This window comes from Echiichthys vipera (genome assembly GCF_963691815.1).
Source record: "Echiichthys vipera genome assembly, chromosome: 15".
Lineage (NCBI taxonomy): Eukaryota > Metazoa > Chordata > Actinopteri > Perciformes > Trachinidae > Echiichthys > Echiichthys vipera.
In genome coordinates this window covers 5,994,675-6,017,785 of record NC_139840.1, presented here as the reverse complement: position 1 = coordinate 6,017,785, position 23,111 = coordinate 5,994,675, and the positions used below count along the sequence as shown (strand labels likewise).

Sequence of the window (23,111 nt, the reverse complement as noted above, 5' to 3'; positions counted from 1 at the left end):
TTATATATTAACGTGGGTAAAAGCACTGTGTGATGTCTGTTTATTTTCATTGTGTTGGTGACGCAATTAGAACTGCAAATGTTTCCATCAAATATGGGAAGGAAACCAATTAAACTGTGAAAACAATATGGTTTCCAGCTCCTGGGAGAAAAGTGTGAATCATGGTTGTCAATGTTCAAATAAGAGGTGAGATCTATGAGATGTCAGAGGAGTAACCGATAAAGGAACAAATGTTCCTATTTATTCTAGTAAGGTGATACGTTGTAAAAACTGGGAAGAGGGGAAAACATAAGGCAGATGATAATATGCATCAGTATTATATTTAGAGCAGGTGGAAACAATCTGGGATCCAATTAAAAGTTAAATAAAGGAGAAAGTCCCTCCACACACACACACACACACACACACACACACACACACACACACACACACACACACACACACACACACACACACACACACAGAGAGAGAGAGGTATTTTTGAATTAGCCTTCATAATAAGTTAATTGAAAAATAACTTTCAACACATTCACATGCCTGTTTCAGAGCAGTTAGGTGTGCAGTCCAGGTTGCCATGGTGATATACGTATATACGTATCCCTAAAGTGTGCCGGCATATGTCCATTCTGATGAAAAACCCTGGGGAGTGCAGTACGGCTTGTGGAAAAAAAAAGACTTACCGTAAGGACATCCATAGGTCTCAAGCCGTAGTCCGATCCTCCCGCTGGGGTTCCAGTGCAGAGGACTGAGGCGGAGGAAGCGAGCGATCACGGGCTGCTGCAGTTTATGCTGAACCACACTGTCTGCATTACTGTTACCTGGAAAAGACTGAAAACACACAAAGGCAATAAATACACACACAAAAAACACACACATGCACACACAAAAAATGATATATGATTGTGATTTTTAGGATCACATTAAGCACTGAAGTCAGGTTTGCATCCAAATCTAACTTTAGTGATCTAAATTTTTGTTTTAGTTTCCAGAAAGTCTGCATAATAAATGTCAAAATGACTGTGCGTTTCCATCATAGACTGTATAACATATGGAGGTAGTCCGTGTGATGTCATCCACAGCTCAGTGTAGGGGGCTCCAGCTGTTTAAAACCTTTGTAGAGCCCGACTCCGCCTGCTACGGGCTAATCCAAACATGACTGAAGATGTGGAGCATGGATGGAGCTTAATATAATTTAAACAGATCATTTATGTTATTTTTTTTATTTTAATTTCCCCACGAACAGCAAATAAGCCATAGGGTTTTTAAATTCAGAAACAGGACTCACAGTGGTGTAGCAGGCTGCTTCTTCTATCTATGAGGCTGATAACACCCATTGAAGTGAGTGACGGTTCGAAGCAGGTGTAATATGTGATAATATGGTGAATTCACACATGTGGTGGGGTTGGATAAGTTACAAAATGGAAAACCGTGTTAACAATGGCAGGTGAGAAGAAGATGAGACGAGTGAGAGAGCTGAAAAGTTCTTATTTATTTTTTCCGTGTTAATGAGCATGCTTGCAGCTTTCTCTGAGTTTCACCAATTTACGAGCATTTTGTTAAACCAATATGACAAAATAGAGATGTATCTTCCCCCTCAAAGTGAAACTGAAGAGAGCATGCAGCATGTATTTCCACCATCTGCTGACAGGATTCACTACTGCTTGCTCAAGTCCAACGCGACACTTGCGACGGGACTACACAGAGGAAGAGTGCGGTTTCTACCAGGAGGTGGGAGGTATTGGTGGCAGGCATCTATTGTCTTTCCTGCACATTACTATGATACATCTTTAAGTCATCCCATCTGTTCTCTTGCCTTTATTGTCACTCTCATAGTGTGCTGTATTAAAAGGACAAATCATAGTATTCTTGAATAAAGGATGTGTGTTTGATTAGTAAAAGCATCACAACTTTGACACATTGGATTTTTTCCTCATGGTTTTCAGTATCTGGCTGGGCTCCAGGCTGCACAGCGTGGTCTCAGGCAGGAAAGTGATGCTCAGTTGCCTCTCCATCCATCAACAGCAGCTTAAGTGTTTTGGCAACAGGTTCGCACAGTCAGCAGAGCTCTTTCATGGGTTCATCCATTATTAATGAAGAGTCAAAGGCTCCTGATGACTGTGATTATCTCCTCAGGATGGACTGATCCCTGCAGATCAGCATTGCTAAACACCCTACCCACTGTAAATATGACTGTGATGAGCTGTAATGACCCTGAGTGATGTTCATGTCATTACCTGCTACTGTACCACCGTACTGTGCATCAGTACAGTACTGTTTATAAAGAAGTGCACTTGTCCTGTTAAACACAATTGTTTTAATTATTATTCTATTTTGTAAAAAGACAATGCTATGATATTTTTATTTAGTTCGAAGGATAGCTTCTTCTCGGTATGTAACAAGATTAAAATTATTATAAATTTGTGATATAGCCTACAAGTCATAACTGTGGACAAACACTTTATTTCCTTATCATTGTTAGTATTTTCTCTGTCAGCCTCAGATCGGATGCTAGCATTAAGTTTTCTGTGAATGCAAATATTGACGTTTACATAGGTATTGGAATTTGGCATTTTCTTTTCAGGGGTGCCCGAATCCGGTCCTGGAGGGCCACTGCCCTGCATGTTTTAGGTTTCTCCCTCCTCTAACACACCTGAGTCTAATGATGTGCTCGTTATCCAGCAGCTGAAGCTTGTCACAGGTTTGAAAATCGTTAGAATCAGGTGTGTTAGAGCAGGGAGAAACCTAGAACATGCAGGACAGTGGCCCTCCGGGACAGGAATTGGGCACCCATGAGTTAGGGGCTGAACAAGAATGTTACTATATGTTTTAGGAATACAGTATCTAGGTTATATAAGGTGTATCCTTAGAAGAAGCAGGGAAGTTTGTGACAAGATTTCTAACAGGTTGAATGAATAAATCATTCAATTTGTTTATAATCAGAGGTAGTGATTTCTAAAACACTTGTAACCAGGGACATCAACAATACTGGTTGCAGTCACACACCAGTCAGGTCTCCGCCACCTCCTCCACACTAGGATGTGGCGTAATCAGATCAGTAAACCGGGCCCAGTTGTCTAGAAGATGATCAGGTCACCTGCAAGCGATCGAGTCAGCAAACTGGTCACCTGGGCCACGCCGACGCCCGATACAGTCAGCTAGGCAACTCTGGTCCAGCCCGTTGATGTCGAAGGTGATCTGTCGCTTCATTGACACGTATAGATTGTTCATGCCGCTGTGGCTCAGTCGAAGAGTGTGTCCTCCATTCGAGAGATCAGTGGTTCCCTAGCTCCCCCGGATTGCTCCCTGTGCTGCGCATGGGTGTGGTAATGCGGTGTGAATGATTAGATTAGATGGTATGTAGATGTCCACTGCCGTCTGTGTGAATGGCTGAATGTGACAAGTAGTGTGAAAGCGACTTGAGTAGTCAGAAGACTAGAAAGGTGCTATATAAGTAAAAGTCAATTCACCATTTTGGAGCGGTTATAGACGTTTACTTTGGTGCATAAGTACGCGCCGATCTAGATTTCCAAAGTGAACCACAGATGATAAGATAGCCATGTCCAAAGTAATTCAGACGAAGTGTGTCAGGGACAAGACAGTTTGTTTGTATATCCCGCTGGAACCTTGCTGGAGAAATCCTGGCTGCCAGAGACCCAAGCATGATTGGATCGAGGAGAGTTTGTTGCCCTGGCATTCTTTGCATCACCTCTGTGCATCATTCACATCAGTCTTTTGCTTCTTGGAATGTAAAGGTATTTACTGGTTTGTCATTAAAAGGTTTGCTGGAAGATTTTTAAAGGAGAGTTAGGAATTAACGGATTTGGTAAAAAGTGCAGTGAGCACAGGGCCCAACCAACCTTGCAGATGAGACATCTTGAATTCAATCAATATATACTGTAAATATCCCTTCAATAAGGTATGTATTGTCCTGTACATATGAAATGCTTAGGTAGTCTACTTGTTAGTATATACATATGAGATAAACTTCTCAGTGAGGAAACATCACTCCACGGACTCACCCCAATGCTGTCCTCCTGTCTGTACTGTTTCCAGTTGTGTCCCGTGTCGCTGAACATCAGCAGGTACGACGTCAGCCAATCAGAGCTGCCGTAGCGACCCTGGGTAGCAACAGCAGTGATCTTGGTCCGCTCGCCAAGGTCAACCTCCAGCCACTGATACCTGTCTGAGGTGAGAGGAGACCAACCGCCAGCTCCTGCAGGGAGAGAAAATGAAAGAAGAGATGTACTGTATATTACATTTCATTGTCTACAAGGCATAAATATATGCACTAACAACACATTTTGTTGTTACATAACCACAATTAAGCTGTTTTAAAGCCATTTCAGTGCTATAATTGAACACAGCATTGTGTACTTTGCTTGTTGTGCTGGAACAGATGATTGGTCTCATTCAAAGACACTGCAGGGTATTTTTTTTAAGTGCAACGCACTCAGATAGCTACTATGTATTATAGTAAATGGTGGACTCCATTTGTCTAAAAAAAGAAGACATCATCATCAGAATGACAACATCTGCCAATTCTGGGCAATTTTCCAATTGAAATCCTGCAGCCTCCACAGCTTTTCATGCTGGTTTGACATTTGTCTTAAGATGGATATTTTGTTCTTGCATTGGTGTTTAGCAGGCTTTCTGGATGACAGCCCCCGTCACTCTTTCAGCACATAAAAGCATCATTACTGACTCGTGACTTCAACCCTGTAATCGTAACTGTCATTGTACAACAAGGATTCCCCAATGAAATGCAAACATACAAATGAATACATGTATAAAAAGACAAAGATGATTGTTTGAGAATAGAAGAAAGAGGTAATTAATAAGCTTGTATGGCCTGAATTACATAAAGACAACAGATTACAGTCTACAGTCATGCTAGCAGCTATGTGAGGCTGCACTTAGACACAATGATACTTTAAGCCACAATGGTAACATCCTCATAAGGACAGTGCTAACATGCTGATGTTTAGTAAGGTTTACTAGGTTTAACACAAAGTACAGCTGACAGGGTGAGAATGGCATTCTTTTTGCAGGTACCATCAACTTGTGACATATTCCAGTCTGGTCCAAAGTGGTAGACCCACTGACCAACACTGTCATCTATAGTGCCATGACACTGGAAATGCTAAAAATGTGGATAGAAATTCCACCATTCGACACAAATCATATCAATTGCAAAATGTTTTTTTTTTACATTCATTGAACATTTTCTGCTGTCAAATGTTCAGAAATGAATGCCTACAATTGCATCCTATTTGATCTCATTGCTGAGATGTTTTACCAGATTTAGTTCATGACAAACAAGCTTACTCCACATATTCTTTTCTATTACATTTCACAAAACAAAGCATAGTCAATGAGAGGTTGCTGTGTCATGTCTTGAGCATTGCACAGGATGCCAGACCATTACCCTCCTTTCCAAAATATAGGATTACTAAGAGGCTGTGATGTGATCTATTGATTAGAGGTACACTTTGCATGCAAGTCTGGATCCTTTGTGATGTAGAATATCATCAATAGAAGGTCGTGGTGCCAAGCATTGTTTGCAGGTCTCCATTCTTTCCTGTTTTATATAAAAAATAAAGAGTGTGGTGACATATTGATTAGGTATGACAGAAATGATGATAAGTTTTTCAAAATGGGCTTGTGGCATTGATTGGCTGTATGCAAGCTTTTTTCAGAAACAGAGACAACTATTTCAAAAGAAAGACGTGTGCGTGAGTGTGTGTGTGTGCGTGCGTGTGCGTGTGTGTGTGTGTGTGTGTGTGTGTGTGTGAGTGTGTTGGAAAGTGCATTATCAGGCCAAAGTAACGCCTCAGAGCTCAAATGCCAGATGGACGATGAAGGAGGAGGATGCTGACCAGTGTCCTACCGAGCGACACACACACACACACACACACACACACAGACACACACACACAGACGCACACACAAAGAGCACATCACAAACAAACAACCATTAATACAGATAAAAAGGAGAGAGGAGAGACTGGACACACACAAACGTTGCAAGTTGAGTCTTGAAAACAATAAACGAACAGTGTAAATGTCACTTGTCTTCATGTTACCATGGTTTTGTCAGCATTTTGTTGCAGTAGCAGGAAGTTAACATTTTGAAACAACACAACAGACACCATTTATCCTATTCCTCCAGAGAACAGTAAGCCTTTTTGAACCACAAATCCATCACACATTGTTGTGTCTTATTTGTGGTCCAGAAGTTGGCCAAACAACTAATGAGGCCTAAATAGGAGGGACTACCGGGAGGTGTTGAAACTTTTTCAGAGTATAAACTGAACATATATCCTCCGGTAAATTGCGTTTCACCTTCAAGCTCAGTGCCGTTTTTACCTCAATTCTTAAGTACAGTACAATGCCTCGATCCATACTGATACTGAACCAATCTGCCTGTTAATCTCCCGCTCCAGTTTACCCACTAGACCCCTGAAGGGGGCGATCTCCAAGTCTTAGAATTGGAGGTGCTGACACTCGCCCCAACAGATTCACGTTTGGCAGCAAACAACCCGATGAAAGTCCCATAACAGGAATCAACAAAATAACATGAACGCTCTCCACTCGTAGGCCTTGAGATTCTTTCCATGAAGCTGAACTGAAGCGAACTGAACATGCTTGACTTAAAGATGAGAATAAAGAAAAGAGTTTAAGGAAAAGGTTTGGACATACTGGGAAAACTTACATGACCCTGCAGTGTTCTTGCAAGAATTGCCGTAGCATGACCGGGACATCATTTGCATTTGTTCCCGCTGAATTTGACATTGTCGGTCAACTAGAGCCTCCTTTCCATCCCCCTCACACTGCTCAGCTTTCCCAGGACACTGAGGAATGTCTAGCTTGCATGCACAGTTGGCATGCTTTTAGTGTTTACATTCTGCACGATCACAAATTTTGGGGCAGTGCACGGATGTCTGCATTGAAATCCATGCAAACTTTTGCAGATTAAATAAATGTACTTAATTTCTTGCCTTCATTTCAACAACTGCACCTTAATGGACTCACAGCTTGCAGAGATTCCCACAAAACAAATGCCGTGGAACTGCCTTTGCTTCTGTTTTCCTATGTTTCCTGAGTCTCCCTTCTGTAACATTTCCAATAAAGACAGAAAAAGGGAACTAAAATGAATAAATCAAGAAATATTTGATCCACAACTTCTTAGGTACTGGAATCCTTAGTGGTAGCAAAAAGTCAGCTCTGTTGCACCTGGTAAATATGTTTTAAATCAAAATTTAGATTTGGTATTTTTATCATGGTTAAATCCATCTTAACTCTTTAGTTATGTGTGTAAGTTATGCTAGTTTCTACGGACCTTGAATGTGGGTTTCAGGATTGGCAAAATAAACATTCTTTGAGCAATGTGTGATGGCAGCTAGAGGATAAAAGCTCAGCAGTGAAAAAGAAACCGTTTCGGTCTGGCAGCTGTTGGAGCCTGATGTTGAAAGAGCTAAATGGCAAAGCTAATAAGCACTTGACTACCAGGCGAGTTCAGTGACAGGAGAACAGAAAAGAGCAGACACTCTGACCTTTACTCCTGAAGATTAGACTGGGGACGAAAAGAAAAAAATGAAGTGAGGGCTGATGGTCTGAACAATTTCTGTCATGGCTGTTTAAATCAAAGAGATCTCGCTGGTTTCTTTCTGCCACTTGTGTCTCTCAAGACACCAAATCTAACCAACCACTGAGAAAAGTGGTTACAGTTAATGAAGGTTAACATCACTGCTCTGCCAGCCTATGAAAACTTCAAACTCTCCCCTGTTATAGCGTTACCAATCAGGGAACATTGAGACGGTTGCCACTAGCAACATAAGCTAATGATCGAAAAAACCCCAACAAGTCTTTTAATCTATTTTTATTGTATTCAGCCATGGCTACTGTTGTGTAAAGACAGTCCATAATCCTTCTATGAGCGGTGATCCACAGCCCAAGTTCAGCAGAGACCTTGCAGTGGAGTCTAGATGGTAACCCGAGTCCCAGGAGCTTGTACCCGCGACCTCGTTCTTTCGGTGATGACCCAGCTTTCATGACCACAGGCGAGGGTAGGAATGAAGATCGACTAGTAGAGAGTAGCTTTGCCTTCCGGCTCAGCTCTCTTTTCATCACAACGGTGCGGTAGAGCAACTGCAACACCGCCCCCGCTGCTCTGATTCTCCAGCCAAACTCACGCTCCATCGTCCCCTCACTCGTGAACATGATCCCAAGGTACTTGGACTCCATCACTTGGAGTAAGGACTCATTCCCTACCTGGAGTAAGCAATCCACCGCTTTCCTGCTCCGTGTAGCCAGTGCTTAAAAGTATTAGCGTCCATCCCTGGCTACATTCGTACAAAGGAATATATGGTGCAGTTGAATTGTAAGCATATGTAAATTCTGGACATTAAACACTAAATTTTCTCCTCTTTTTTGGTAACAAACTATTCATATTGGCCTGGTCCCCATTTTGTATACTGCACATTTAAGAATCATACAATATAATTTAAATGTAGCAATAAAGAAGGGAAGTACTTACATTCACTGAGAAGCCGGATATATACTTGTGTGTGATAGCAACATGGCTTTCACATGCGGCTACCATGGCTATGTCTTTGTTATGATGACATATCCCCTTTCTGCATTTCTCCCATATTCAGTCTGAGATACCTCTTCTCTTCCCTTCAGCCCCTTCATCCATTATGGATCTCTCTAGATCTTGTCATTCCCCACCTGTCCACTAGATGTCCTCGGAGTTTTCCACCCATTGGCAGTCACCTGCACAACTACCCCACTATATAGTAATACATTTTATTTATATAGCACTATTCATGATAATCAAAGACAATTAAGACATACTGTATGTATATATATATATATCCTCATCAGCCACACCAGTGCTTAGTTCCCTCATTAAGTCTCATTATATACCAGGCACTTTCACTCTCCCCATGTCAGTGTTGCTGTGCTGCCACCATCTCAGCCATTTCTGTATGGCTTCTTCTTTGAGTTTAGAACATTTTCCCTGTCTGTGACCCGTCTTCCTGCTCCTATCCTGTCAGACTTCGTTTGCCTTTTCACATGGTCTTCATGTCACCTGCTGAGCACTTGAAGTAAAATCCCTTTGATCCATACTGTTCTGCCAGTGCATCTGTATTTGGATCTTCTTCCCTGTTGCCTGTAGCTTGACCTGTGAAAGCTTTTGGATGCAAAGGCAAGTATGCAGCTCTTCAAAATTGTAATTACAGGTCTAGCCCACAGCAGCTACAGAAATGCCACATTAGAGACAGCAGGAACTATGATTGGTCTGCTTGGACGGCTTATGTTCTCCCAGACAAGTTTCTGATATCAGTGGAGATTGTTGGTGGCATAAAGCTGAAGGCCCAGTAATCTTGACCGTTTTTGTGAATTCAAAACGTAGCTTTTAATTCCATTTCTGTAATCATCTCTCTGTATCAGTGAATGCAAACATGATTACTTCGGGGTGTATAGACTTTCCAGAAAATGTCCTGGAAATGATGGACTAGTAAAATAGAGTGTTAAAGTCTCATCATCACATATTTAATGTCAGTATGATCATATACAGTAAGCTATTGCTATACTTTGAATTGATCTTGGAAGATGAAGGGTCAATTCTGTTTCACAAAACAAAAAACTAACCTTACCTGAGGTGGGTTTGATCAACTTCACCTGTAAGGGCTCTGACACATGAAACCTATTCAATTTGTCTCCCTCTTGTTATTAGAGCAGTAGAAGCAGTGTATGTAACAGGTGAGGATAAGAGCCGCTCAGGCTGCACAGCTCTCCTTCTACTTTACTGTTGAAGGGAAACCAAGCTTGACATGAGGCTGCTCTGGACGGCAGCTTCACTATAAGGAGCAGATGGATGGAGTGGATAAAGTGAAGAAAGGAATGCTGAATCATTAATAATGCACCGATATTCCACCTGAGAGGTACAGAAGACAGACAGGGACAAACAAAGCAAGAGACTTGAGTAAAATAAAGAGTCTAGCAGAATTGAAAAGGTTGGACAGGCAGAGGAAAAGGCAATGCATTACAGTGAGACAGCGAGAAAAGTGAACAGGAAGATGAGCTGCTGAAAGGAATAGCAGAGAGACAGGTAACAGGAAGACTGTTTTGTATTTGCCTGGAGTAAGAGCTCATCATTTGCATGAGAATGCCATACTCGGATGGCATTTTCAGCAGTCTGATAACATGTCAGACAGCCAGAATACCAAATGGGACTGATGCAGCAGGAGGCTGGGAAACATCGGATGTCTCCTGGAGGCAATGCACAACACTATCCCACTCAAGTTTCAAGTGGAACTTTGGAACTTTACAATTTAGTAAACACTGAACACACTGGAGCCGATCCCAGCTGACATCGGGCGTGAGGTGGGGTACACCCTGGAAAGGACGCCAGTCTATCGCAGGGCACATAGAGACGAACAGAGACAGACAACATTCAAACTCACACCTACGGGCCATTTTTTTAGAGTCATCAATGAACCTAACACGTGCATGTCTTTGGACTGTGGGAGGAACCCGGAGAAAACCCACGCAGACATGGGGAGAACATGCAAACTCCACACAGAAGGGCCCCAGCTGGGATTCGAACCAGGAACCCTCTCGTCGCTCACAGTGCTAACAGTGTCGCCCTTAAAACTGAACAGACACATGTAAATCAATTACTGATTACTTGAAAATCCATACAACCAGAAAAGTTTCAAATGAATGTTTAATTCCACTTAGATCTGATTCAGTTACAAAGTGATTACCATGGCACAATAATTGCTTTTAAAGTCTATAATTCAGCATAATTGCAACGCTGGCTGACAACCGGAAAACAGAGCTGGCAGGTCTTAAAGATGAAAATGTGACTGGGGAGGAAGTGAAAATGATGATTATAGTGCAGTCTTTACAGGAGAACAGAAGACAGTTTAAAAGATTATAATATAAAGCAGGGAAGACAGACAGATGGAGAAGGGAAATAACAAGAAATAGAGAATGAAAGATCCCGGGGGATGAATTAAAGATAGAAAGTGAAATCAAATATGGCTGACAGAGGATCAAAACAGACGGTGGGGAGCCCAACACAGTGAGTTATTCATCCTGCAGGTTCTTGGTGAAAGAGACATTTATCTCCAATCAGCAGCCTGCTCGAGTGTTTCACACAATTCTGGACACAGATGTGAAATGATGAGCATAGAAAAAAATATTGAGTCTACCAAACTATGATGTACGAAGTATAAAAGAGACTGTGTGTATCTCCACTCGTGCTTTATGTAAGGCACACATACATTTATCACTGCTGAGCTGTGTGTCAAAAACAATCCGGCTAAAATTAACCACACAGGGAGAATTTGTGACCTTTTCACCCGAGGCTTTCATCTGGTCACCACATTTATCTCTCTTTATCTCTTACGTACACCATACTGTCTCCACAGAGAATGTATCAAACTGGCCACGAACTGCACAAAGGCCTGTGCCAGTGGAAGGAAACAACAAGAGAAGATTTAAACAATGTTTTCTTAGGGCTACTGTGTATAAAAAGAAATAGGAAGTGTAGAGGCCCTTGCTTTGAATGACTTTAGCATCTACGCCCACAGGACTTCACTAGTTTCTCACACTGCTCTGGTTTGATCTTGGTCCATTCTTCTTCAGTCTCTTCCAGGGTTCGGTAACTGTAGTGGGTTTCTTACACATTACTTTGTCGCAGAGGATTTTCCAGAGATTCTCTATGGCAGGGCTGCCCATTCCTGCTCCTGGAAAGCCACTGTCCTGCGTGTTTTAGGTTTCTCCCTGCTCTAACATACTTGATTCTAACGATTTTCAAACCTGTGACAAGCTTCAGCTGCTTGAGGAGCACAGCATTAGACTCAGGTGTGTTGGAGCAGAGAGAACCCTAAAACATGCAGGACAGTGGCCCTCCAGGAGCAGGTTTGGGCAGCCCTGCTCTATGGGGTTTAGATCTGGACTCTGTTTCAATATTCTTAGCTTCAAGGAACTGCATAACCCTTTTTCAGTGGGACAGGGGACATTGGCTTGCATGAAAATTGCAGCTGATGGGAGTCAATTGCAGTGAGGGTACTGCATGTTGCTGAAGGAAGTTCACATAAACATTTGCATTCACCCTGCCATGTAGCTGTACCAGAGGCCCAACTCCTGCTGCAGAAAACATCCCCCAAACCATGACCCTTCCTCCTCCAAATTTAACTGACTTCTTTACACACTTTGGGTTCAGTCTTTCTCCAGTCCTACGAACATCATGTTTCCCATTAGACCCAAATAAATTGAAATTGCTTTCATCACTGAAGTGCACTCTGGACCAGTTCTCCTCTGTCCAAACAGCATGCTCCTCAGCAAAGGCAAGTCTAGCCTTTTTATTCTTTACATCATCCTTTGGCTGCCATAGCCTTCGACAAAAAAAAGTATTACTCTTTGTATATGTACCAATACCACACAATACCATAATTAGTATTAATCTGCTGCACTTTTTTTAGTCTATTAGCACCATCTTTACCAATCATGGTGTAGTTTAAAAAAGAAGAAGAAAAGAAACGAAATCAGTCGCCAGGAGATCCACTCCCTTGTTGTACACAAACCTTTAATTTCAATCCATTGTTATGATAGATAAACTAGGATGATAAAGCCCATGTATAAAATGCCTGTATTTATCTTGTAGGTGGTATCGTAGGGCTCTAATAATCAGTTCATTCAGTGAGTAAATGAGCTGAAAGCAAAGCTGCTCCTCTGAGAGCAACTGGAGGAGGCAGAGAGTTAGCGGCAGCAGCAGGGGATGAGATGGAGACGTTTATTTATTCATCGATTTCCCCAGCAAACAGCTGGAACCGTGTGGGATTTGCACCGTTAATATAGCAGGGCTGGAAATGTGACACAAACAGCTCTACTAATCTACCAACAACGATTTGAAAAATGCAGTGAAGTGATTGGTGAACCTTTGTTTTGATGAAATCAGCAGAAGCTTGGTCATCCATTACACTCCCACTCCTAATCATCTGCATTTTGTCATACTGACGTGATTATTATTAATAAGAGAAAGCGTGGTGAATTTTTGCACAGGCAGTCTGAGGCATCCAATCTACCAGCTACAGCAGGTTTGAAAAATATGTTAAGCCGTTTTTGGCGATAATGGCATGACGAGAGGCTTATGTTGGATTTTAAGCAACACTTAAAGTATTTTCTTGGCCACTTTTGGGGCAGCGCAACAATCTGTTAACAGGCAATGTAATATTGACATTGTGAACATGTTGCTTATTTAGACATCCAGCAGAAACTGAACAACATTTATATTTATTTGAAGTCACCACCAACTCCTGAAAAATACATTTGGCTCTTTAGCTGTTAAATGCTCCACTGTGTTCACCAGCTAGTCTCTAACCGTGTCAGTCTGCTGTTTGGATGAGGGCAGGCTGTGCCCAGTGGCTTTATATAGTTTGTTTTAACTGGAAATAGCGCTGGCAACTGGAAATGAGGCTGAGAGCATTGAGAGTGAATCAAAAATATGACATTTGCAGCAAAACGATGAGTAGGTTGACCATGACTGTAGCCATCAATGTTACGATTACAGTCACAAATTATTAAGTTCAGGTTTTTTGTCGTTATTCTGAAAAAGACAATGGTCATATTTTTGTTTTTCTGAAAAAGACAATTTTCCTACATGGCTAAAGATGCTATTCCTGGTTCGCTTTAATGTATTCTTGTTTATGAGAAATGATTCTGATCCTCTGCCTCCCTCTAAACTAGTCACTGGTGAATGCACAGAAAAAACTTTCCTGTTTCTTAGATTTTGTGCTTTGGGTCCTGAGCCTAAACAAAATCCCTCCTGAACTGCTGTAGAGTTCCTCCTCAGTTATACAGTAAGTGTTTATAGCATCACATACAGACAAAACAATCCATGTAGTTTAGATCATCCTTGATCCACATTTAGTTAAATGCATAACTATCTGAAGCAGTGGCAAGAAACCCCTGCCATTCCATTTCATGTCTGCCCGTACACTGTGTGCTATTGAATAAAAGGTGAAAGATGGCAATAAATGACCAACAGACAGCAGCAACACCAAGCAAATATTTCCAATACAGCATATGTTGAAGCCATCAAAAAGTTACAACAATGTACATCAACGTGTCAAAAATGGATTGGATGCACAGAATATAAAAATGTGTTTAGAGACAGTCAAAATGGCCACTTCAGGCCCCTTTGACCAGTAATGTGTGACCCAAAAAAACAGCTTCAGATATACTAAATTACTAAATTTCATCTTGTCTTGCAAGGTAGACAATGTCATCTAATATTCAGTTAAATCATGCTGTAATTTCCAGTCAAATCCAGTGTTTAGTTCACACATTCTTCAGTCCATAATTCACAGAGTCACTCTCAGCAGCAGAAACTCTTCCTTACCGTCTCTCCTGTTGAGTTTGGCGAAGCCCGGCGCGTGACTGCTGGACAGCTCGGATGAGCTACTGAAGGACAATGGTGGTAGATTGGACACCAGCGCGCTGTCACACACTTCTGTCAAACGGTCACAAAGCAGAAACACAACATACAAGGTTAGTGCTTCACACGTATGCCTACACTGTTAAGGAATACTAATCTTTTCACAACTCTGTGGCTCTAAATACAAGTAAAAGAGTCAAAATCTAGGGCTGGCTCAGGTTTTCCTTGGACCAGTCCTTAGTTGTGCTGCTTTAGGCCTAGACAAATATCCAAGTCCAGTTGCTTTTGACTGAAATTGCTTTGGGGATAATGATGACCTGGACAAATGAGAATATTCACAGGCTTATTGTTCCTGTAATACTCTGAGTTTTTACCCCCCCCCCCCCCCCCCCTGTATCATTCATGTCCCATTAATGCATGTTACTAACTTCACTTCTTCCCCGAAGTTGTTCTCGTCTCACAGGTCTCTGCTGATTGTGGTGGTGCCTGCTGCTGTGGTCCTGCGTGACACTTCCTGCTTTTATTATTACTATTATTTATGTATAATTTACTATTATTAGATCTAACATCTCCCGCCATAATACTATTAGTCGTATTTCTAGTAGTATTGCAGCTATTATTGCTACAAATCACATCATTCTATCATATTCACCACCATAATTATTATTATGCATATTTCTATTACCATAAATGACATTTTTCTACTATTCATATCCTTCTAGTTTATTAACTGCCATAACTCGTTAGTCATATTCATATTATCATTATAGATATTATTACAGTTAATGTTAATTCTGTGGTTGCTTGTATCCCTGGGTCGGTCTTCGTGTCTGTCTTTGTATCTGTCTGTCTGTCTGTCTGTCTGTCTGTCTCTCTCTCTCTCTCTCTCTCTCTCTCTTGCTGCCCCCAACCTGCCATGACAGATGGCTGTACTCCATAGAGCTGGGTCTGTTCGACGTTCGTGGCTGTTAAAGGGAAGGTTTTCATTGCCACTGTGTGCACACGATTGATGGATAAATACTGTATATACAGTAGATATTATTATTATAGATGTTGCAACTTGCTTCTGCTCATGGAGGAATTGTTGGGTCTCTGTCAATCATACATAAGTCATAGAGGGAGGTCTAGACCTACTCTATATGTAAAGTCTCATGAGATAATTTTTTTTTATGTTTTGGGACAATAAATACAATTTAATTGACTTGACTCGTTCATGCAAACAAGATGGAAAGAAGGAACCCTTCACTGACTGTTCATAATAATCAATACATGTCTTCATCACCGGCTGATTACATAATCCATGTATGAATCTAATATCGTACTGCAGCTGATCTTGTTAAGACACTGCAAATGTTGACGTGTATGTCAATAACATAGAAACTTGAAAACGCGATTATTGAAGTGCTTGATCCATTTTCGTCCAAAGCAATCAACAGGATACCCAGATGCTGTGTATTGTAATGTAAAGGTTAAAACCCGAGAATCCCTCCATCCATCCTCCCAGATGCTCAGAACAGTGCAGATAGTTGAACAGAAGTACCACAACACATATCCTGAGTGTTTCAGTGCTCACAGAAAAGCAGAATACCAGAAGTAAAGGGGCAAAAGCATCACATGTTTAGTCTCAGAGAAGAATACCAGAAGTAATGATAACTGAAGAGAAGGAGTTTTATCATTGAGCTGCAGGTTAAAGTACGCAAAGTGAAAACATTACATTCGACATTAAGCCTCAGTCTCTCAGTGGTTCACAACAGCAGACTGACTCAGGATCATCTCCTCTCTTAACATGAACATTTTTATGATTCAAAACCATAAAAACTAGATTGAATGAAGCCTCCAGACTCTTCTCGGGAGTGGAAAAACTCAGCAGAGAGCAGAGTTTAACAGTAAAAACACACTGAGAAAATAACAATATAAGAGACAGCTGGGGATTATTATGCTCCATCTCTTAGCCTGAGAGAAAACTGTTGAATTGCTAAAAACAGCTGGACAGGAGCTCACTGATGCTGAGAGGTGAAAATGATCCACACTAAAGAAATACAGCTTTGCTTTCAAATGGACCATCATGCTTTTCAGCATCTATCCACTGTAACACAATGCCATTTCTTAAGATAATGTAGCGCACAGAAGCTTTGAAATCAAAACCAAGAGGTTTTCACAGCTTCATCATTGGTCCTGCAGAGAGAATCTGAGCCAATGAGCGGCAGAGTGGAGTCCAATCAGTGAGAAGCAGGTCTACTGTTCCCCAGGTAGAAACAGGTCTTTACGATGGAGTGGCACCTTATTAGATGAATGAACAGTGTAATAATGTGGATGAATGAATGTTGTAATCATGTGGTGTTGTAGAAATGACTGGCTCATTACAGGCTGGCTCCTGATGGAGATGAATCAGTGCTGTCAGAGGAAACCTTCACGTTTCACACTCTTTTGGTTTATGGATGACTGGCTGCAATAAAAACGTCATAAATAATACTTAATGCAATAATTATCATTTTAATTGGCTCTCTTGCATAGTTTCAAACCCATAAACATGTCGTACAGAATGGATATTATATGCAAAACTGTACCAATTCAATAGTGTTATCGTTGTTTAATAAAAACCCCAATAATGTTTGTAAGTCTCTTAATTCTCTCTGAATGAAAATACATTTTAGGCAACAATTTATTGTATATGGAGGCACTGCAGCTGTACAGAACTAATATAGAAATGGTACACTAAACAGTAAATAAACACACAGTTGAAATGCAATTGTATCACACACATACATAAACAGAGTCATGAAGATCAGCTCAGTAAATATTCAGCTTCCCTCTCGAACTCCAAACTGTGAGCTGAAGCCAAACTAACGCTGCCTCCATCTAAAGCCTCTCTGTTAATGGACGTTGTTCTCCGCTGCTGAGATAAGAGCCAATTACTATGATTCACGCTGCGGTCCAACTCAACAACAAGGCTTTTGCTTCGATTACTCTGTCAACATTAGTGTACTTCATCTCAACAACACAACGTCTTTATCTGACTCTCCATATCCACCACGGCCTGATGATTGCACTTCTTTATAGGGAGAATCAGTTCATTTAAAAAGTCAGATTCCACAACAGTGTTGGATTTTTTAGTTTGAGTTTGTATTGCGTTGAAAGTCCTCCCCGGGAAGCCACTGCTGCTGGGTGCAGAGCTCCCTGCCTCTTGCTGGAGCCCTGACTGAAGTTTGAAGGTGGGAAAACAAACCATCCGGTGATAGCAAACAGCAGAACCTGAGCCTAGTAGTGTGTGAACCCTGTTGCCAGTCAGTCAGGTAGTGTAAAAAAACAAGATATTAGCATTTTCAATTAACCACAATGACGTCAGTACCAGGGAAGCGTTGGTTCCTCTTATCTTTTTCCACCTCTTTAATCACTTTTTAGTTGAATTGTTTTTTACATACTTGTTGGTAGTCATTACACAACTGCAATTCAAACAGCAATAATATGAAATGAAAGTCCCAACCCTATTAAATCAATTATGACCCAGTGTAGCAGGGAAGTAGGTGATGTTATATTGATGTTAAAATGCTGCACTTTGGTCTCATATATACATACGGAGATTTTTAATTAAAGTTCATTAATATTCAGTCCGGCTGCTTGAAAACATCAGAACAGAATGGGATTTCCGTAAAAACACCTCCAGCTCGGCCTCAGTGACGCTGTAGTAGTTTCTCTCTGATGATGTCATTATTCTGAAGGCTGATGTCCTTTGAGGAAAGTGTTTTACAGGAGTTATTATGAATTCTGATGTACAGTCGTATTGGCTTTAGAGTCGATCTTTAATAATTAATCATTAGTAATAGAGTGGTTTTGAGCTTCATACACATCCTACATGAATTCCATTATTTTAAATGCGGTCTAGCCACTCAGCAGTCCTCAGAGAGCCTCCACCTCTGTGGTTCTCTGAAGCTCCTCCTGATAGTCTTTATCCCTGCAGGCTTTGACCAGACAGACACTTGTTACAGTGGGTGGTGGGGGAGCCCTCAGCGTGAAAAGCAGGTGAATTACAGTAGTCTGAAGAGCTGAAATGAGAGGGATGGCTCTCCAATGCCAAGTGCTGTTATCCCTGAGGAGATAATGTGTGGTGAGAGCGCACTCAACGGAGAGAGAGGGAGAGAGGGAGAGAGGGAGAGAGAGAGAGAGAGATTTCCTCAGCTGAGCTTTGGCATTTAAGAGCTGACGTCCCTGACACTGTGACCAGTGAAGCACAGACACAGACGGCTCGGAGGAAAATGGAGCTAAATGTTGAATACCTGCTGGACTCTGCAGCCACTGAACCTCGACACTGACCCTGGCTCAGTTGGACGGAGAGCTTTCATGAATATTAAACTACTACACCTTCATCCCGGGCACAAACTCAAGAAAAGAAACAAACCTCCTTCCTCTTTGTGTCAGCCTCAATGTCTAACTGAAGGTTAAGTCACAAAAACACTTTTTCTCTTGGCATTTACATTTTTGTTGTTCAGGTTAACAGAAGAAAAGTCTTTTTTTTTTTTAAAAAGCATTTCTGAAAAAGTAGCATTGATTGAAACAAACAGTAAGGGGTTCAAAATGTCAGAGCTGTGCATTTACAGCAGATGAGAAATCATTTCTACGACCTTAGGAAGCCTGTGAAGGAGAATAAACACGAGATGAGAGTAATTTTGCTACAAGATAAGATCACTTCTGACGCAGTTACAGGAGGAGGAAATAGATGCAGAGGTGGTTGAGGACATAACGGAAAGTGAGTATATGACTTATCACGGGGCGACACGGTGATGTGGTGGTCAGCACTGTCGCCTCACAACAAGATGGTTCCCAGTTCGGGGCCCTTCTGTGTGGAGTTTGCATGTTCTCCCCGTGTCTGCGTGGGTTTTCTCTGGGTTCTCCGGTTTCCTCCCACAGTCCAAAGACATGCAGGTGTTCGGTTCATTGATGACTCTAAAAATTGCCCGTAGGTGTGAATGGTTGTCTGTCTCTGTTCGTCTCTATGTGTCCTGTGATAGACTGGCGTCCTGTCCAGGGTGTAGCCCGCCTCACGCCCAATGTCAGCTGGGATTGGCTCCACCACCCCCCGACCCCGACAGGGACAAGCGGTTGAGGATGATGATGACATAATATTGTAAAACAGTGTTAACTAATCTAATACTTGGCCAAGCTCCGATGCTCTTTCTTCCGCAGACGAAAAAAAAATAATTGTAATGCAGGAGTCCATCGACAAGAGCAGGAAACCATTATATTGTCATTTGAGTGATGGGCTATGGCTTTTCATCTCGATAAAAATATCCTCCCATCAAATGAATACTTAATCATTTCTGGTACCTGAGGAGGATTTAGAGTGAGAGAAAGAGTTAAATCTCTCTCCAATAGCCTATCTATCCAGCCGCAGTGTCACTTTATCATTTTGGGTGAATAAACCGTGAATCTGATGGCAGTAAAAAGTCTCAAAAGATTAAAAGAAAACCTCTGGAGTGCTGATGCCTTTGCACTGTCAAGCACAATTAATCACCACTGACATGATAGGCAGACTAATACTTGGCACAGAAGAGACAGAGAGGGGAGACCACAGCTCATTCCACATCTCATTCACCTGCATTGTCCACTACTTAACTGTTTTGCTGTGAGCCCACAGAGCCCATGACAGAGTTGGAGACCCTGAATACAGATGAGCTCCATCCATCACTTCAACAAACAGCAGTGAACAGAAGGTCCTGCACTTCAGACCCCCAAACCCAGTTCAGTGCTTCTCAGTGTGAGGCGAGCCGACTTGTTTATCCATTCAGAGTGTGTAGCAGTAAGCAGGATAATGAGGCTCCAGCGCTGGTTGTTTTTGCTCCAGAGCGCTGACAATCATCCTCAAGCAGAAAACGTCAATACTCATTTTGCTAATCTGCACAACTTCTACCTCAGGTTTGACCCGAAGAGGTCAGGCCAGGGAGGGGTCGAGAAATATGATGCCGTTTTTTGGTCCGGAGATAGTTTCTCTTTCACACGAGCAGCACACAGCAGGGGACTCTCTGTGTCAGACGCGCTCTACAGTTTGGTTTAAGTGAAAAATGAGTGCTTAACATGAATGAACTATTTTTCTCTCGATCGACCGTAATCAGCGAATCATTCCAGCCCTGATATTATTAATTTAAAATATCTAAGAAAGTCACAATGTCTTCTAAAAAGAATGACTTCATTTCTGTGTAATTGTGTAAGTCACACTCATGGTATGGCAATGTTTGCCTGTACATCCTCACAAACCTGTTTTTCTAGGCTTGGTGAACTTCTGTAGGTTGCAAGCTAACTGCTGCCAAAGTTTCTTTTTTATTCTCTCCTTGTACTTTTCCAGCTCTCAACATCTTCCGCTGAAATTACATTTCATCAAAACATTTTGCAGTTGCAAGCTAGTTACTGTTGAGCCCTGAAGAGGGGGCCTGATTTGTTCCATCTTGCCCTAAAACCAAACATAAAGTTCAATCCAAATTCTTATTTTTAATTATTCAAATGTGGATTAAATAGAATGATTGACACAGCGCCTACACCTAAATGAGATACAGTACGTGTCAGTCGCTACAGTGGTTACTAGACTGAAACGAATAAGAAAAACAAAAAATAATCACCTCATTAAAGAATCTGTGACAACATGCATTGGCTGTAAAAATCAACAGTTAACCAAAGATAATAGTGATTATATATCTTTGTATTTATTTATTTTTAATTCCTACACCATGTTAGATTTATATTCTGGCTGAGATATAAAGAGCAAGATGATTTAAACTGCTGAATAATTCAACAGGAGTCAGTATCTGTTCCAAAGCTGCCTGTGGCCCGACTTGTTAATTGATTAATTGAAATGCAGAGCAGCGTGCCGTGCTAACTAATACCCTGAAGGTAAGGACATGGCAGGAGCTCTCCTCTCCTAGTTTAATTAGCATTGCTTTGACACATAATTAATAGCACAGGAGGAGAGAATTTGATCAGGCTTCACACCAGCATATGGCGCCTACCACCTACAGCCACACTGCAACTGCAAAGACCTCGCCACGGTGTTTCATGCAGTTTATTTAGCATATATAAACTGACACTGGAGGAATGTATTTACATATTTTAAAATATTTTCATGTCATCCTATCTGTGTGTTATTTACACTGCTGGGAACAGACACTAAAACTACTAAAACCTACACAGATGAGACAGTCCACACATACATCAATGGTAGTTAGTATCCAACCCCCAGAAGTCAACATATTGGGAAAACCTACTCAATAATACTGCAGTATAATGTATTCTGCATAATGTTACTCTGAACACGTTTTTTGATGATTTGGAAAATATGCTTACTAGAGTGTTGCAGAGTTAGATGATACATTAGAAGTGTGGCCCCAGCTCTAAGCAGCGCACAAGAAAGTCATTCTGCTGTAGAAACCCAGTCCTCTGGAGATACAATGTTGGATAAAAGCATTTCTCTTTGTGTAAAAACCTTCATAAATGCATATTAATGCATATTTACAGCCCACACAAACAGCACCTTAATGCATACAACACTAATCTACCACTTCCTTTGAAAGGTTAGAGCAATCCTCCTCCTCACACAGAAGATAAACAGGACTGTAGCTGAATACATTAGCACGGAGCAGATCCCTGTTTACACTGTGGAGAAACCTGACTAACAACAATGGTCAGATTAGATGGTATGTAGATGTCCACCTCCATCTGTGTGAATGTGTGTGTGAACGGGTGAATGTGACAAACACTGTGAAAGCGCCTTGAGTAGTCAGAAGACTAGAAAGGCGCTATATAAGTACAAGTCCATTTACCATTTACCAACAACTTATTTACTGACTGAATCTAAGGTTTAACCTCCTTCATGGAATCATTTAATTTCATTTCATTTACACAGGAATCCTTGAGCTACACAACACAATAAAACAAACAAGAGAACTTAATTCATTCATTCATCTTCAACCGCTTGTGCCTGTTGGGGTTGCGGGGGGCTGGAGCCGATCCCAGCTGACATCGGGCGTGAGGCGGGGTCCACCCTGGACAGGACGCCAGTCTATCACAGGGCACATAGAGACAGACAACCATTCACACCTACGGGCAATTTTAGAGTCATCAATGAACCGAACACCTGCACGTCTTCGGACTGTGGGAGGAAACCGGAGAACCCGGAGAAAAACCACGCAGACACGGGGAGAACAAGCAAACTCCACACAGAAGGGCCCCAGCCGGGATTCGAACCAGGAACCCTCTTGCTGTGAGCTGCTGTAATCGATGTTTGTATTGTTCTAATTTTATTTTTAAAATTCAGCCTTTATTTTTTTTTTTATTTCACCCTGTGGTATTGAGGATGGTATCAAGTATCTTCTATTTTCCTGGGTATTGTTATCGACTTTGAAATTCTAGCGTCACAAAAACCCTAGTGGGTGGCTGTCTGGGAGACAGACATAAACCAAATTAGCTGATCAAAACAGTGGGGAGCCACATCCCGGCAGCATTAAAAGTCTCTTCATCTTGCGTGATCTTGCATACTAGATTCAACTCACATCACCACAGACAGAGAGCTGAAGCAAGCTGCTGAGAACCAAGACTTTTACCAGGGTTCAGTAGAAACACTGCTCAAGCCCAAAACATTCATCGTCAATCATAATTGTGCAGATTAAGAGGG

The 23,111-nt window shown here is 41.6% G+C and overlaps 1 protein-coding gene across 1 annotated transcript in view; it reads right to left on the bottom strand.

Moving 5' to 3' along the window:
- The window catches only part of LOC310957264 (contactin-associated protein-like 4), a gene marked incomplete at both ends in the record, with an annotated part of 94,722 nt that overhangs the window by 54,421 nt on the left and 17,190 nt on the right, over nt 1–23,111 (bottom strand). The window contains 3 exons of the mRNA XM_083927755.1: nt 681–828; nt 4,020–4,213; nt 14,420–14,530. Coding sequence (XP_083783881.1) covers nt 681–828; nt 4,020–4,213; nt 14,420–14,530 — 453 coding nt within the window. The remainder of the gene's footprint in view (nt 1–680; nt 829–4,019; nt 4,214–14,419; nt 14,531–23,111) is intronic.